The sequence below is a fragment of the Labrus bergylta genome, chromosome 8, assembly GCF_963930695.1.
Source record: "Labrus bergylta chromosome 8, fLabBer1.1, whole genome shotgun sequence".
Lineage (NCBI taxonomy): Eukaryota > Metazoa > Chordata > Actinopteri > Labriformes > Labridae > Labrus > Labrus bergylta.
Window position 1 is genome coordinate 21,552,269 of NC_089202.1, and position 14,940 is coordinate 21,567,208.

General features: G+C 41.9%; 1 protein-coding gene across 3 annotated transcripts in view; it reads left to right on the forward strand.

Moving 5' to 3' along the window:
- rgl2 (ral guanine nucleotide dissociation stimulator-like 2) overlaps nucleotides 1-14,940 on the forward strand; it is a 36,118-nt gene that overhangs the window by 12,519 nt on the left and 8,659 nt on the right. For all 3 annotated transcript variants that reach the window (XM_020640410.3, XM_020640411.3, XM_020640412.3), the window contains 9 exons: nucleotides 1,023-1,070; nucleotides 1,472-1,555; nucleotides 2,104-2,270; nucleotides 4,076-4,132; nucleotides 5,793-5,989; nucleotides 7,130-7,242; nucleotides 7,591-7,806; nucleotides 9,082-9,185; nucleotides 11,098-11,182. In XM_020640410.3, the coding sequence (XP_020496066.1) occupies nucleotides 1,023-1,070; nucleotides 1,472-1,555; nucleotides 2,104-2,270; nucleotides 4,076-4,132; nucleotides 5,793-5,989; nucleotides 7,130-7,242; nucleotides 7,591-7,806; nucleotides 9,082-9,185; nucleotides 11,098-11,182 (1,071 nt within the window). The remainder of the gene's footprint in view (nucleotides 1-1,022; nucleotides 1,071-1,471; nucleotides 1,556-2,103; nucleotides 2,271-4,075; nucleotides 4,133-5,792; nucleotides 5,990-7,129; nucleotides 7,243-7,590; nucleotides 7,807-9,081; nucleotides 9,186-11,097; nucleotides 11,183-14,940) is intronic.

Genomic DNA, 14,940 nt, shown 5'->3' on the forward strand with positions numbered 1-14,940 from the left:
TACAAGCGGCCGAAATGAGCTTCCTCCAGAGGGTGGCTGGGCTCAGCATATCACAGATAGGGTGAGGAGCTCGGACACTGGGGGGAGCTCGAATCCTGGAGTAGAATCCTGCTCCTACGCATCGAAAGGAGCCAGTTGAAGTGGTTTGGGCATCTGTTAAGGATGCCTCCTGGACGCCTCCCTTTAGAGGTTTTCCAGGCACAACCAACTGGGAGGAGACCCCGGGGCAGACCCAGAATGTGCTGGAGGGATTATATATCCCGTCTAGCCTGGGAACGCCTCGGAATCCCCCAGGAGAAGCTGGAAAACGTTGCTGGGGAGAGGGAAGTCTGGGTTGACTTACTGCGCCTGCTACCACCGCGACCCGACATCGGATAAGCGGAAGAAAATGGATGGATGGATGGAAAAAAAATTGAATTTTCTAAAGAGAATCTAATTTGTCAGTGGGAAATAAAAGTAAAAAGTATCAACGCAAAGACATTTGTTGAAGAAGGTTTAAAAGTTTTTTTTTATTGTTATTATTTAGAGATAACAGTGCATAGAGTCAGAAATTAGGGAGAGAGAAAGTCGGGAATGACATGCGGGAAAGGTGCCACAGTTCAGATTTGAACCCGGCATCCCGCTTGGAGTGCTATAGCCTCTGTACATGGGGCATGCACACTAACCACTCAGCACCCTGGTTTAAAAGTTTTTAACGTAAAAGTTTATTTCATACATTCTTCTATGCCATTGTTTGTTTCCCTGAAACCCTGATGTGTTTTTGTACTGTATTCCGTTTTTACTCCGGGATTCAACCAATGAAACGAGCTAAAAATGGAAAAGTCTCTGGTTGAAGTTTATGTGCAGTCTATCATTTTCTTCGTGATCAGATTGCCTTGGTACTTATTAAAGGGAACACAGACCAAAGAGAACCACAAACTACTCACCCAATAAGAATACTACTACTGTAATCCTTTGGAGACTAAATAAGATCAGTACTTTTGTAATAATGCATGTTTTCTTTGTTTTGTTCTGTTCCTCAGGCAGAGCCCTCCCCAATGAAGACCACCTGGTACTGTCCTCTGGATCTGGTAGGTTCAGCTGTGTTGTGTTTGGAGTAATATGCATGCACAGGATAATGTGGCTGTGAGTCAGGACAGGAATAAAAACAGGGTGACGGTGTCGGGGACTTTCCCTGAAGCTATAACTGTTCCTAAGAGCTCCATGTAGCATGAGTCTGCGTAGGTTCTCAGTCATCCAGTGTCATGGCAGCTGGACTTGGTTGAAGATCTTGTCCAGTTGCCTTTGGATCAAGCTTCGAATTTCATATCTTCATTTTATGCTTCATCTTTGGGTATCGAGTGTCTAAAGAAGGGCAGTTTATTTATTTAATGAGACTCCTGCCTATAAGTGCGAGTTTAATAAATTCAGTAAAAATTCAAGTTGAATTTGATTTTCTTTGTGATCTAAACTTGGTGTCTCTGCTCTACAGTCCACTGTGGTGGAGGAAGAGGAGGATGGAGTGATCTACACAGTGGTGGTCAAACAGCAGCATGGGGCACTCAATAATCCATTGGTAAGTCCGGTCTGGCTTAGTTGAGACTTGGATTGAAAAAAATCCACTTTGAAGTAGTGTTGTAGTCAAGACCACAGTAACTGAGACCAAGACATACCCGAGACCAAGTCGAGACCAAGAACAAGGCAGGACGAGACTGAGACAAGACCAAGTCCCTAAATATCAGCAAAAAAACATGTGTGCAAGGGGTCTTGTCACTCACTCTAGACTGAAACATTGGGAAGGTTGCGGCCGTAACTGGGGGAAATAAATCAAACTACAATTGAATTAAAGTTATAGTTTGTTTTAGAAAGAGGCATTTACCCTCTTATCACAGTAATGACGTGAAAAAATTGCCAATCAATAGTGGTCTTTACTGGTCTTGATTTAAAATCCAGAGTCCGCCCAGTCTGAGACAAGACTGACTAAAAATGGTTTCGATTCCGAGACCTTCAGAAAGTTATCTCGAGACCAGTATTGAGACCAAGACCGATCTTGAGTACTACAACACTCCTTTGAAGTAATAAAAAATCCCATTTGTGCCTCTCATCCTTCTTGTTTGTGTCCAGTCATCAGTTACTCGCTCCCAGTGTGTGAAAGCAGGGACAGAGGAAAAGCTGGTGCTCCACCTCCTTCACTCCTTCTCTATGGGAGATTCCTCCTTCATCACCATCTTCCTCTCCACATATCGATCCTTCACTTCCACACGCAGAGTGCTGGACATCCTCACAGACAGGTGGGAGAGTTGTGGAATTACTGAATGTTTATCCTTTTGCTTCTCTTAGACAGTCTAGTTATCAGTGAGGGTTAAAGGTAGTTCCAGATGCAGTGATGCACAGCAGGCAAAGCAGCTGTCAATATCCTGTCTCACTGGCTTTGTGCTCTAAAGCAGATTTAAAGAGAAGCCGTGCTGAGAGTCTACAGCAATGCTTGGATCTCTGTTGGGCTGCACTTTCCATCCAAGTACGCTAAGGGAGTGATTTAACTAATAATATCATGCCACCAAGTTCACAAAGATATACCATCATTCTAATGTTTAGAAGGTGTAGGTAATAATACCCAATCTTTTGTAGATTCAGGCCCTTTTTCCACATAGTGTTTTTTCTGGGCAGAAAAGCGCTGGCTGTGCGCCTGGGAGCGCTTGCATGAAGCGTTTGTGTGCTAGAAGAAAAGCGCTGCATATCTGTACCGTCTCTATGACAACAGTCTGTCAATAACGGCCGCTGTATGACCGACACTGCTCTGTTGCTTTTTACTTATTTGCGATCATTTTTACCCTAGCAGACACGGCGCAAAGAGGATGGGGGTACAAGACATGATCTGTAGGAGGAAAAATAATCTTATTTTATAATACAACTGACAGGTATATTTTAAAAAAGAGTGAGAGTGACATCAACAGCGCCCTTCAGAAAAATTTAAAGGTTTTCAATTCGGAACGCGGAGCCGGCGTACAAAAAAGCGTGGCGCTTGGGAAAAAGGCGCTGGGCGCTGCGCTTTTACTCCAGGCAGCTGCCCTTGGCTGCAAACGCTCTCTACCCATTGAAAACAATTGAAGAAAGACGCTGGCGCTCCAAAAAAAAACACCAGGTGGACATGCAGCCTAAGCTTTTTTGCAATGCTCGTCTCCAGCTGGGCCTTGGAAAACAAAAACATTCACAGCATATATAAAACAGTACAAAGGGCCGCAAAGCTTAATTTAGTTACTAGTCGGATATTGGTCACATGATATAAACGCCATCACCCCCTATTGCTCGCCCTTAGTAAATTTCCTGACTTTTACCTGCTGCTTTCACACATCGGCTCACCTTGACTTCATGTGGAAATATAAGCAGGGGGCTGGCAGGAAAACGTCAAGGTAAAATCTGGCTGAAACTTTTGGGGCGTTTGTGTTCACACATGCAGCTAATGGGGGAAAATGCTGGGACATTTTCAGGAGTTTTGTGCAGTTGTGAACACGCCATACAATTGCTAAACGTTAGCAGCTTGCTTACTGACCTTTGAGTTCTTGGCCCATGTGACAACAATGGAACTAGATAAAGGCAGACACTATGTCTTTAAATCCACACTGCGAGCTTACTAAATTAATTGTTGTACTAAAGAGTTGATCAACTAACCATGAACCTGTTTTTTATTCTACCAAACGAACAGTTGTTTAGCTCTCCTTTGCAAGCTGATTCTAATTAAAACAGCTGTTTGGTTGTTGATTCTTTAACTTCATTAAATGTCACTTGTGTGTCACAATACAGGACGCACTTGTGTGTTTACTCATAATAACGGCGGCTCTGCAGTGTTTTCTTTATAAACAATATGTGCCTGTGAAGTCTCATCGGCTCTGTGATGAAGTCGTACTAAATAATGGAGAAATTAATGAAAGACCTGTTTGGAAAGTTCCTCTGGAGAGAGTCATTGTAGATGAGTAAACATTACGACAACACCTTTGTTAAAAAGCTTTGAGAGAAAAAGAAGCCATACATGAATTAATCACAGAGCAGACACAAGCCAATGATACGAGTGTTTCTGTTTTTCTGCTCTGCTTAACAGATTGGAGACTCCGCCGGGGGACAACGAGAAGAGCCAGATCAGACAATCTTTCAACCAGTGAGTTTCTGAAAAAGCATTTCAACAATTTTAATGCCACTTTTATTTCAACATGTCTACATCTATTTGTCTACATCTATTTAGTCACAAACACTGTGTGCAAAAACACAACTTGTTAAACAAGAATTTTAAGCCCCTGACACTCAAAGGAGACGGCAAAGAAGTAGTGTAGAAGAAAGGCCGACTGTGGCGTTGCCTCGCGTCTTGGCCAAAAAGTTGCAATTGAACACACCACAGGACTACAGCCGACGGCCATCGGCGGTAGTCCGTTGTTATGATACGAGAAGACCATTTTCACACCGCTGTCGTTCACCACTCGTATTATAGGTAGCCTACTAATGGAGAATAATGTCTGATAAAAAGTAAAAAATGGCGCTGGCGTTGTCAGCCCTTGGTCTTTTAGTGGAAAAAAGAAAAGAGGAGGCGGAGGAGACAAATAAGGAGAAACCGCACTAATGGATTAAAGCATGGATACTACAGCGGCGTGCTCAAGGGGCTTTACTGAACCTGTGTCGAGAGCTGGAGGCAAATGAAACCCCCAAACAGCCAATCAGAGAGATTCCTCTCACTAACCGCACTGACGCCGACCGACGCCGATACAACATGTGGAATCAGCCGAAAAAAAGGCAGACAGGTAGCGATCTCTAGAGCGATCTCCTTGGTGTGTCAAGGCCTTTAAACAACCAAGTATAAGCAGAGAACACCAAACAGAAGACTGCAACAACAATCTCAACAAGCTCGTACTTTGGCATAATTTCAAAGAGTTTTTAAATAAAAAAACTAAACTCATCTTGTACTTGATTGTTGTTTTAGCTACTGCGATAGCAAACAGTTGTTAATTTACACATCCAGCAATGAAGGAGAAATGAAAGCATGCATTGTGATCCATGTTTCTATTCATCTAACAAATGTTAGAGATTTTTCTTTTCACTCTGTTATTTGTCATTAGCTGCTTTATTTTATGTGCACTCAGCCTGCCGCTGAAATCTTCCTGAATTGCTCATTCACACTGGTCCCTAAAGGCATGAAGTTTTCCCCTATAGACAAGGAGTAGGGGGGCATGACGTAGTTCATTTATCATTTTCATCCCACACTCTGCTCTCCCTGAAAGAGGTCCTTGGTGCTGTTGGCTTTACTTGTCATGGGAAGCGTTTCATTGCACACAGGCTATCATTCAACCTCTGTTAACACAAAACAATCTTGATCCTTTACTTCCGAGAAATGATAGACTCTTCTCTAAGCTGCTTTTCCAGGATAAACCCCCCCTTGAGAGCGTGGTTTCTCTGCAACTTTTTAGATGTGTCAGAAAATATCAATACATTCAATCAATTTCAATCTGCAACGGCTTGTTTATCTGCTTCCCACAACAGCCAACAGCTCAGGGTTTAAAGCAGAAACACATGCACGTCCCACCAGCACAACGGCTTTCATTATACTCCCAGCACAATCTGATGACTGATTTTTTAAATTCACGGTCTAACTTGGTTTCAGATGACCTATGCTATCCATAGAGAGCACTTTCAAGAAACTTTTTGTCTGAAAGTCAAAACTAAGAAATAAAGATGATCACATTCAGGGTTACAGAAGAGTTCAACAAATCACTAGAAATGCTACATAGTGTGAACACCTTGTTTATACTTTTCCCTCCTTGTATCTGCAGGGCGGTGTGCACAGTGTTCAGAATGTGGCTCTCGGAGTACCCTGAAGACTTTAAGGGTCTGGGGGAGCCCTCTCGCCTGCTGCGTCTGGCTCCCCTCTTCCCTCAGGACTCCTCATCTGCAGCTGACCTCCGCGCTCGGCTCCTCAGGATAGCCGAGGAGCTCAGCGAGAAAGCCCTGCTTCCTGATGCCCAGAAAGGTTCGTTTGAACTCGTATTAAATGGCACGCTTGATCAAGCTCTTCTGCAGACTTGTATTCTCGAGCAAACTGTGTAAACTGCAAACAGGGGGCGCAAAAGAAGTAAAAAGGCAACATGTGGTGGTTTGAGCTCATTGAAAAAAAAAGAAGTGGCAGACAACTGCTTAAGAAGAATACTTTTCAGACCACTTAACACATAAAATCATGAACTCAAACACCTTTAAGGATGGCTTACAACTAAATGACATTCCCAACAGCCTTAACTGTACTTTGTGTTTAAGGCTAATTAGCATGTATTAGCATGCTACCTGGCTACACTGGAATGGTAGCTATGGGGAGATTATATTTGATCAGCATGCACATTTTGCAAATGTGACCATGAGCTTACTGATAGAGAAAACTAACTCAACTCAAAATATTTATTTTGGGGTTTTTGTGCCTCTATTGGAGAGACAGGACAGTGGACAGAGCCGGAAATCAGGGCGAGAGAATAAGGAATGACATGCGGGAATGGAGCCACAGGTGGGATTCAAAACCGGGCCGTCCGCTTGGAGGACCATGGCCTCCATACATGGGGCGTGCACACTAACCACTGCGCCATCAGAGCCCCAAGTCCCTTACTTGTAAAACAACTGGGTGCTGAATCCCGAAAAACAATTTAGACAGCGCTCCAAATTTATATTTTGAATTGCCACACAAATGTTACGAGCAGACGCTCTTCTTCAGCGTGTAACAGGCAATCACTCATGAGCTTATTGACATCTTAGTGTTAGCATTTAGCTGAAAGACTCAGACATATCTTTTCAGATCCACTTGCAGCAAAGCTTAATCTTGTTTTCTCTCATCCCCAAATCTCAAGGTCATGGGTGGAATATCTAATTATCTCCAGATAACAAAATGAGATCCAATTTATTTGTGTTTCCTGCGATAACAAAAATAACTAAGCCGTTATATTGAGAAAGCACCATTCTCTAGAACGACATTTTACCCTGCACAAGGTGAAGAATCCCATCAACGGCTCTTTGATAATCTAATTCCTGCAGCTGAGGGACTAAGAAGGCATATAGCGCCTGTAAACGAAGGCGTGTCTTGTGTTTTGAATCCAGAGTTTTATTGAACAGCTTCTCTCTTTTTTTGCAGATCCGACCGGTTTCACCAGCTCCACTCCTCCAAACGCCTCCAAGTTTGAACCCACCAGTGTCCTGGGCTTCCCCGCAGCGCTCATCGCCGAGCAGCTCACCAAAATAGAGACGGTGAGTTTTGTTTTTGTTGAAGCCTTGAGATGGTTTTGTTTTGCACATGAAGCAAAAATACTACAGTGGTGCAGAAATGTAAAAGAGTACAGTAGTCAGTGTGTTTGCATGTTATTTAGGATCCTGCTCTGTTGATTGTGTGGATTAGTTCAGCTGTAGTTTACTGTCCATCATTTTATCCTGCCCCACTGCTGCATTTGGTTATTTCTGAATTTAAAACAAATGGTTTATTGAGAGCAATATGTATGCAACAGAGAGGTGCAAGTCCTCAAACCTCTGTCTGTGTTATTCTGTGATGTTTGAGCAAACTGGATGTTAATTTAAACATCTTTTTCCGTCTTTCATCAGGAGTTATTTGTCCGTCTGGTCCCGTACCACTGCCTGGGCTCACTGTGGTCTCAGAGGGATAAAAAAGGGAGAGAAGGGGTTTGTTGGTCTGTCCGGGCCACCATACGTCAGTTCAACAAATTGGCTAATGCAGTTTTAGCTTCCTGCCTTTGGCCTACAAAGCTGCGCAGCCAGCAGAGAGCCCGACTGCTGGAAAAATGGATCGGAGTGGCAGAGGTCAGTGTGCGATAATCGTGGGTCAAAACTGCAAAAACGCTCATTTTGTGCAACTTTTAAACGCTGGAGCTTCAATAAAAATGGGGTAGATCTGGAAAAGGAAAATTATGAAAAGTATGTCAGTTGGGTATTCAAGCTTTCACAAAACCCTCAACTGTGCCTTTCCCAACAATAAACTCCCTTTAATCCCCGAATCATAATCCTATTCTCAGCCCTGACTGTGCAAATACCATCAGAAAGTCACGCTTTGCTTGGTTTCGGCTGTGATTGTACAAGCAACTTTACTTTAATCCACGGCTGAGGGCAAAATACAAAGTCTTGATTTACGATTCTTTCCTGGATTCCTCATTACAAGGAGTGCTCTCTCTCTCTCTCTCTCTCTCTCTCTCTCTCTCTGTGTTTGAGTGCATGTGGGGGTAAACCTCTTTGCATGGTACGACTGCAGCGAGTGTTAAAAATCTGCATATTTTTGTCCTGAGAGGAGACTTACGAGTCCAGTTCTCCTTTAAAGGGAGTAGGAAATGCACTCTGCATTAACAGTGCGTACCACTGATGTGCTGAGTCACACAAATGTGAGTTACGACCTCGAGGCAAACAGTAGAGGTTTAAAGCTGCTTAAAGACGGCGGCATTATGGAGGAGAAATGTGGATTACTGAGCTCTGTAACAGTGTAATGGTAATTCTGCACAACATAAGTTTCTTGTGAAAATATTGAAGACCTCACAGCATCAACAGAATCTGCTCAAACACACACACACACACACACACACACACACACACACACACACACACACACACACACACACACACACACACACACACACACACACACACACACACACACACACAAACACACACACACCCAAACACATATACATCCTGTCCCAGGTTATTACGGTCATGTGAGCGGTGTAACTTGCCAAGTGTCTTTATCTGTGAATAAAACGCAGCTTCTCTCCAGTGTTCCTGTACGAGAGCTGCATTTGTCACACACACACAGTCTCTAACACAAACTCACACACACACTAAATCCTCTCTGGCAAAGTGAAGCATCACTGGTTTCCTGCCAAAGTGGCGTCCTGAGCTCTTTCGCAGGTTTCTTTTGGGACAGCCCTCTTTAGCAGTATACATTATTCAGCAGCTCCAGGCCGACACTGTAACTGAATACCAGCCAGACGCACACCCACAGGTGTTCTCAGTTACAGCGTGGCTGTGTGCATGCGTGTGTGTGTGTGTATTCAAATGAGTGCATCCCTCTGTGTGTGAATTCAACAGGAGTGCCGAGCCAGGAAGAACTTCTCCTCGCTGTACGCCGTCGTGTCGGCCCTGCAGAGTAACCCCATCCACCGGCTCCGGAGGACGTGGCAGGAAACGGACAGGTAGGACGTCTACTCTTCCTGTGTGGCTTATAACTGAATTGTATTTGATCTCACACAGTTTTATTTACTTACATATATCTTCTTGATTATCTTTTTATTTTATCAATTTTATGATCGTGATATTTTCCCGTCTTGAATTCAACATTTTCACCATTTTCCTGTGTTTCCTCGTAACGACTTCATGTTAGTGTTTTCTCTGTCCATCAGTTCCTGTTTTTATCCGGTTCTCTATTCATGACATATTTTTAACCTTGTGCATACATTGTAAGGGAGGGGGGGGTTAGGGTCATTTCGTTGCTTAATGATTTGGTTGTATTTTAGAACTTTGCGCGTCATTATTATTGTATGAAAAAAGGCTTATTTGGATTTTTTATGCCTCTATTTAGAGATATGACAGTGGAGAGTCAGAAATCAGAGAGAGAGAGAGAGAGAAAGAGTGGGGAATGACATGCAGGAAAGGAGCCACAGTTCGGATTCAAACCCCGGCTGCCCACTTGGAGGCCTTCGTAGATGGGCTGTGCGCACTAACCACGAGGCTACCAGTGCCCCCTTTTCATGCTTTTTTTTGTACCAAAAGCAACTTTTTTATTTCAATTACCTTTCTGATTGCCATCCAGAAAAATAAAACTCAAGAGTATAAACAAACTAAAGGAACAATGAAGGATGTGGGTGAAAATGATGTAAGATAATTAACAATTAAAATAAGTTCCAATATGATAACTGGTATGATATAAAGGTACTTTGTAAAACACATGGGACTGGGCTGTACAGCAGTATGTCGGTCCTCCAGCAAACACTGGAGAGATTTTAAGCTGAAAGAAACAAGAAGGTCTCGATGTCAAAATATTTGTTTTTATGACTCATATGTTTTAGTCACATGTGTTTTTCCGGCTTTAGGAAGTCAACATGTCCGCTGATGATAAAGTCTGCAGAGGAAACAAGTTAATAATAAAGGTCCAGATTTCATACTCAATCAGAGATCAATCATTTGGAATTAAGCTTGATGCTGAGCCTTGATTTAGGGTTTGTTCAAGCTGTGAAATTGGATGAAAAAAATATTCTAAACTGCTGAGTTAAGCATTTATATCTCTAAAAACACTTCTTTATTATGATAAACATGGGACTATTGCTGCTCTGCACTAAGTGCTTTTTTGACAGATTAATTTCTGTTTTCTTTTTGGTTAAATCTGCACGGCACAAGCAGCATTTTAATTATTATTATTATTATTATTATTATTATTATTATTATTATTATTTCATGAGCTGTAAATATGCTGCATAGTCAGGACAAGGCCTTGCTTCATAAACAACGTTATGGGAAGTTGCTGTCACCCTCGGGAGACTTTAGTTATTGAGCACCTAGCAACTTGGTAAATAAATTTGAGTCAACCTCATAAAGAAGCAGAAGTAGAAATAATGTGTCCTCAAAGTCATGAGAGAAAATGCCACTTCAGCAGCGTCGTCTTCAAAACGAGCTGGCTAAGCCATCCTCGGTCACAACACCGTCTCTGAATCAGTGCTGAAATTTAAAACATTCTTCTCTTATTTCTCACAGCAGTCTTTGATTCTCAAACATTTTTATCTGATTTAGTTGATTTATTTTACCAGATCCAGATCTCTTTCACAATGCTGACCCGGCCAAGAGGGCAGCAGCACACGTCATAAAAAACATGACGCAATTAAGAAACAGTTCACAAACAATAAGGGAAGGATGTGCACATTGGTTTGTAGATAAAGTGCAGAAAAACACATCAGGCACTGATTACAGCACGGCGTCTGCTTTTGGCTTTCTATACTCATTCAAATGTAACTTCAACAAAATATCATCACGAATGTTCATTGGCTTAATGACGCTGAAATATAATCCCTTTTTTTTTCTGTAAATTAATGAATTGTTTGTTCGAACTGACAGGGAGGCAATGAAGAGATACGAGGAGCTGTCAGAGATATTCTCAGACAAGGACAACTATGCACAAAGCAGAGAGCTCTTGAAGGAGGTGAGTTTCTGTCAACACAGTTTACAAGTTAACAATGGAAGTTTAGAAATTAGTCTTTAGGTTTAGGACAGGAACTCTGTTCTGGATTAAGACATTATTTATCCGATACAGTTTAAAGGAAGAATGTGCGACATGATGTTACACATAAATACAGCAGAAATTTAGTCTATCCTCTGTAAATGTCTCTCTGAGTCATGACTGTCTACAAGGAGTGAGAAGCTCGAGTCCGGCTGGCTGTGTTGTTGTCAGAGCCGTGTTTACATGGACGGCCGGCTCCTCCCATTGTGTATAAAAGCTGTTTTAGTCAAGGACTAGAGAGAAGAAGAAGAACAAACTCACTGCTTATTTGAATGTCACGTAAGATCATGTCAACTTATATGCAATGTGATGCTATGAGCTAACCAAAGTGTGCTAACACAAAAATGCAGGCCACAGACAATTGCAGCTCGAGCTAAGGACAATTTTTTGTGTGCTGCTTGCACTTAATGGTGCTTAATTATGGTGTGTTCTAATCTCATAACTCCTTCATGCAAACTTGATTGGAGGGAGGTCGGAGGAGTGCCGCTGGAGGCTTCAGAATAGTGGCCAAACAGCCAAAAGTTGCACATTCTTCCTTTAACAGAGCTGGCTCAGTGAGAAGTGGGATCTTGTGTTGATGTCACTCAGAGGCTGGGCTATGCTTGTGTCACCAGTCTTAACGATTTATTCTAACGTCTTCAGTTTAGACAAAGTGTTTTCTAGATATCTCGTCGTGTAACTGCATTAAATTAAACTGGCTACTCAGAGGTTGATGAACCAGTTTCTTGTGCTGGAAAGCTGCCGGTTTAATATGTCAAACAAAGGGCCGCAGTGCTAAGCAGTTAGATTTTAACAACTCTTCTGGAATATCGATCACGCTATTTTTACCCTGATCTGTGTTCTGCTTGCTCTTTACCGCTCGTCTTTTCGCTGCCTGCCTAAAAATAACTTCAAAGATACACTTCTCTCTCTGACTTCCAACCTGTCACTTCAAACACTTTGAGTTTAAAACTGAATATGTAACAAAGAGAAACACACTGCAGCTCTTTGTTTCAAACTCCTTTCACTATTTTTTTTTTTACCCATAACTCCAAAACATCACAGCGTTGGACCAGATCTTAGCAATGACAGATATTTTAGCTTTCACTGTAAAAAACAGAATATCACACTCTGAAATTCTTGATTTAAGATAAGATACAACTTGTTTAATCCCAAAAGAAATGATTGAAAATGAACTAATGAGCATGAAGCAGGATGTTCTGAATGAACATTTGCCATCTCGGTTTAGTACCGGCATTATTAATGCATGTAAAAGTTTGCAACCACAAACAAAGAAATACACAACATACAGCCGAGGTTGATGGGAGTTTGGTCAAACTCCAAAACATTTTGACAAATGATGACATTAAAGGAGCACCCACGTTTTACAAATTCACCCTTTAGGCCACATTCCTGTCCAAAACTTCAAGTCAATCCTTCCACTTTTTTTCAGAAATTTTACAAAAAACACTATCGTAAATATAATGTTGGCTTTAGATATAAATTGCCAACATCATGAGCTTGAAACAGGATGTACATAAGACTTAAAAGTCTACAGCTAAACTAGCAGATATATGAGGTTCTACAACTCACTTAACGGACGCTTTTATCAAAAGCGATGTTCATCAGAGAGTAAGTACAACAAAAGCAATGATCTAGAGAGGAGGAGACACACAGGTGCTAACAGGCATTGCACAGAGGCAAAGCACAACAATGATGGCAGTTCTTGTGAGCTCTAATCAGTATAGAAACCATCTTAAAAATCGTCGTTATCAAACAAAACCATCATCATCATCAAGGTCTTAGGTAATCATGAAAGAGCTGGGTCTTTAGCTTTTTCTTAAAGGTGCAAAGGGACTCTTTTGGTTTTGAGCTAAATATACTTATGTCAACATTAGCTAAAATTCTCCTCTTCTGGGGCCGTATTCACAGACATCCTTTCACTCTAAGAGAGCTCCTTACTCAGTTTAAAACATTCCAACAAGAAGTCCTAGCTTCAGAGTGACATGGAGCAACTCTGAGTGAGGAAGGGACAGAAACTTTTATCAACTGAGTCCTGTTGCCTTCGGATCAAGCTTCGATTAACCATGACCTGGAGGACTGAGGACTTACATAAACTTACAATCTTAGTGAGGAGGTGTGACCCCGTTGTATGACATATTCAGCAGATGGCTGTTCAACATGAGCCTGGTTCTGCTCAAGGTTTCTGCAAATTAAAAGGTATTTTTTTATTTCCACTGTAACTTAGCTAAATGTCGCTTAGTGCTCATGATGGATTTCTGTTCTGTCTTTTTAAATTATATAACCGATAACGAGCTCCTCTTTGGACTGTGGGTGGAAGCTGGAGTACCTGGAGGGAACCCACATATGCACGTGGGGGGGGGGGTTATCAGAATCTATCAAACAATTTCCATGATTTTTCAGTCTGGCATTGCTATATGATATCCCTGGAGCCTCCCATCATGCACGGTTATAAACAGAATACAGTACATGCTGACAGCAAACATACTGAACAGTTTTGTCTGTCAGGTCTCTAACGGCAGCTCTGAAGAACGACATAGCTCTTATAAACGTTGACTGATATCTCACATCCCGGGGAAGAGCATTCGTAATTTGATTTTATTAATGCGACTGTCAAGTGCCACCACTGGACCACATTTGTTAAATCCTAACTGCACAGGCTGAAGCCGAGCCTCCTCCTCCTCAGCCGCAAACAGCATTTAGTGGTAGAGATTTATGACTGCTTTTAAGAGCAGAAACCAGTCTAATCCGGTTGAGCACAAGTGCCCTTATTCTGTCAACACTTTCTCTTCAGAGTGAGAAAGCATCTGAAGACGTACATTATATTTAGTTTGTGTCAAAGAGCTGGGGAAGTTGGCAGGATTAGCTGTGTTTTGATTCGCTGCTATGGTGCACTGCAGACATCAATACCTCTGCATTAGCGTGTGATTTTACCCACGATACCCCCAAAGGAATTCATCCAAACATTTGCTTTCATTTTTTCGTACGCTCCTGCGTGAGCTTTGAATTCAGAAAAAAACACCCCTCGCCTTCTGTTGCCCTTTGATTTCTCTCGGCACAGTTACGGGCTCACCTTCATCTCGCTGTTTGTCTAAAAATGACTTCGACGAGCAGACGAATGATTCTCACAAATGAAAAAAAAAATCTCGCTAAAAGTTTGGGATAAATAAATGCAGCACTGAAGAATTGAACAAAGAGGCACTTTAAGATTTAGCATGATTATGACAGGAGAGGCCTCCTATGCTGATGCTGAGGTGTCGTGTCTGTAACTCTAAACTGAGCAGTGACAAAGATTTATGAGACAAGCATGGCAGGCTGAGGTTTGATCTGATTCAATGGGACACTTTGTTTTTCAGGGCCCGACGGATATGGTATTTTTTGGGCTGATATTAGGGGGAAACAATCTGATACAAATAAATCGGCCGATATCTTTCTTAGATCTATCTTCAATCTGTATGATAGAAATAGATACACACATTTATTGCAGGGATGCCTCTAATACAGTTATCAAACCCAACTGGAAAGTAACCGTGCATGTTCATTCATCACCACTTAACACTCTGGAGAGTAATAATGCTTGTTAAGATAAGAGATAAGATATCTTTATTGTCAGTGTACAAGTACAATGAAATATTGTTGGAGCAAGCCTGTAGATGCCTAATATCAGAAATATACAAATA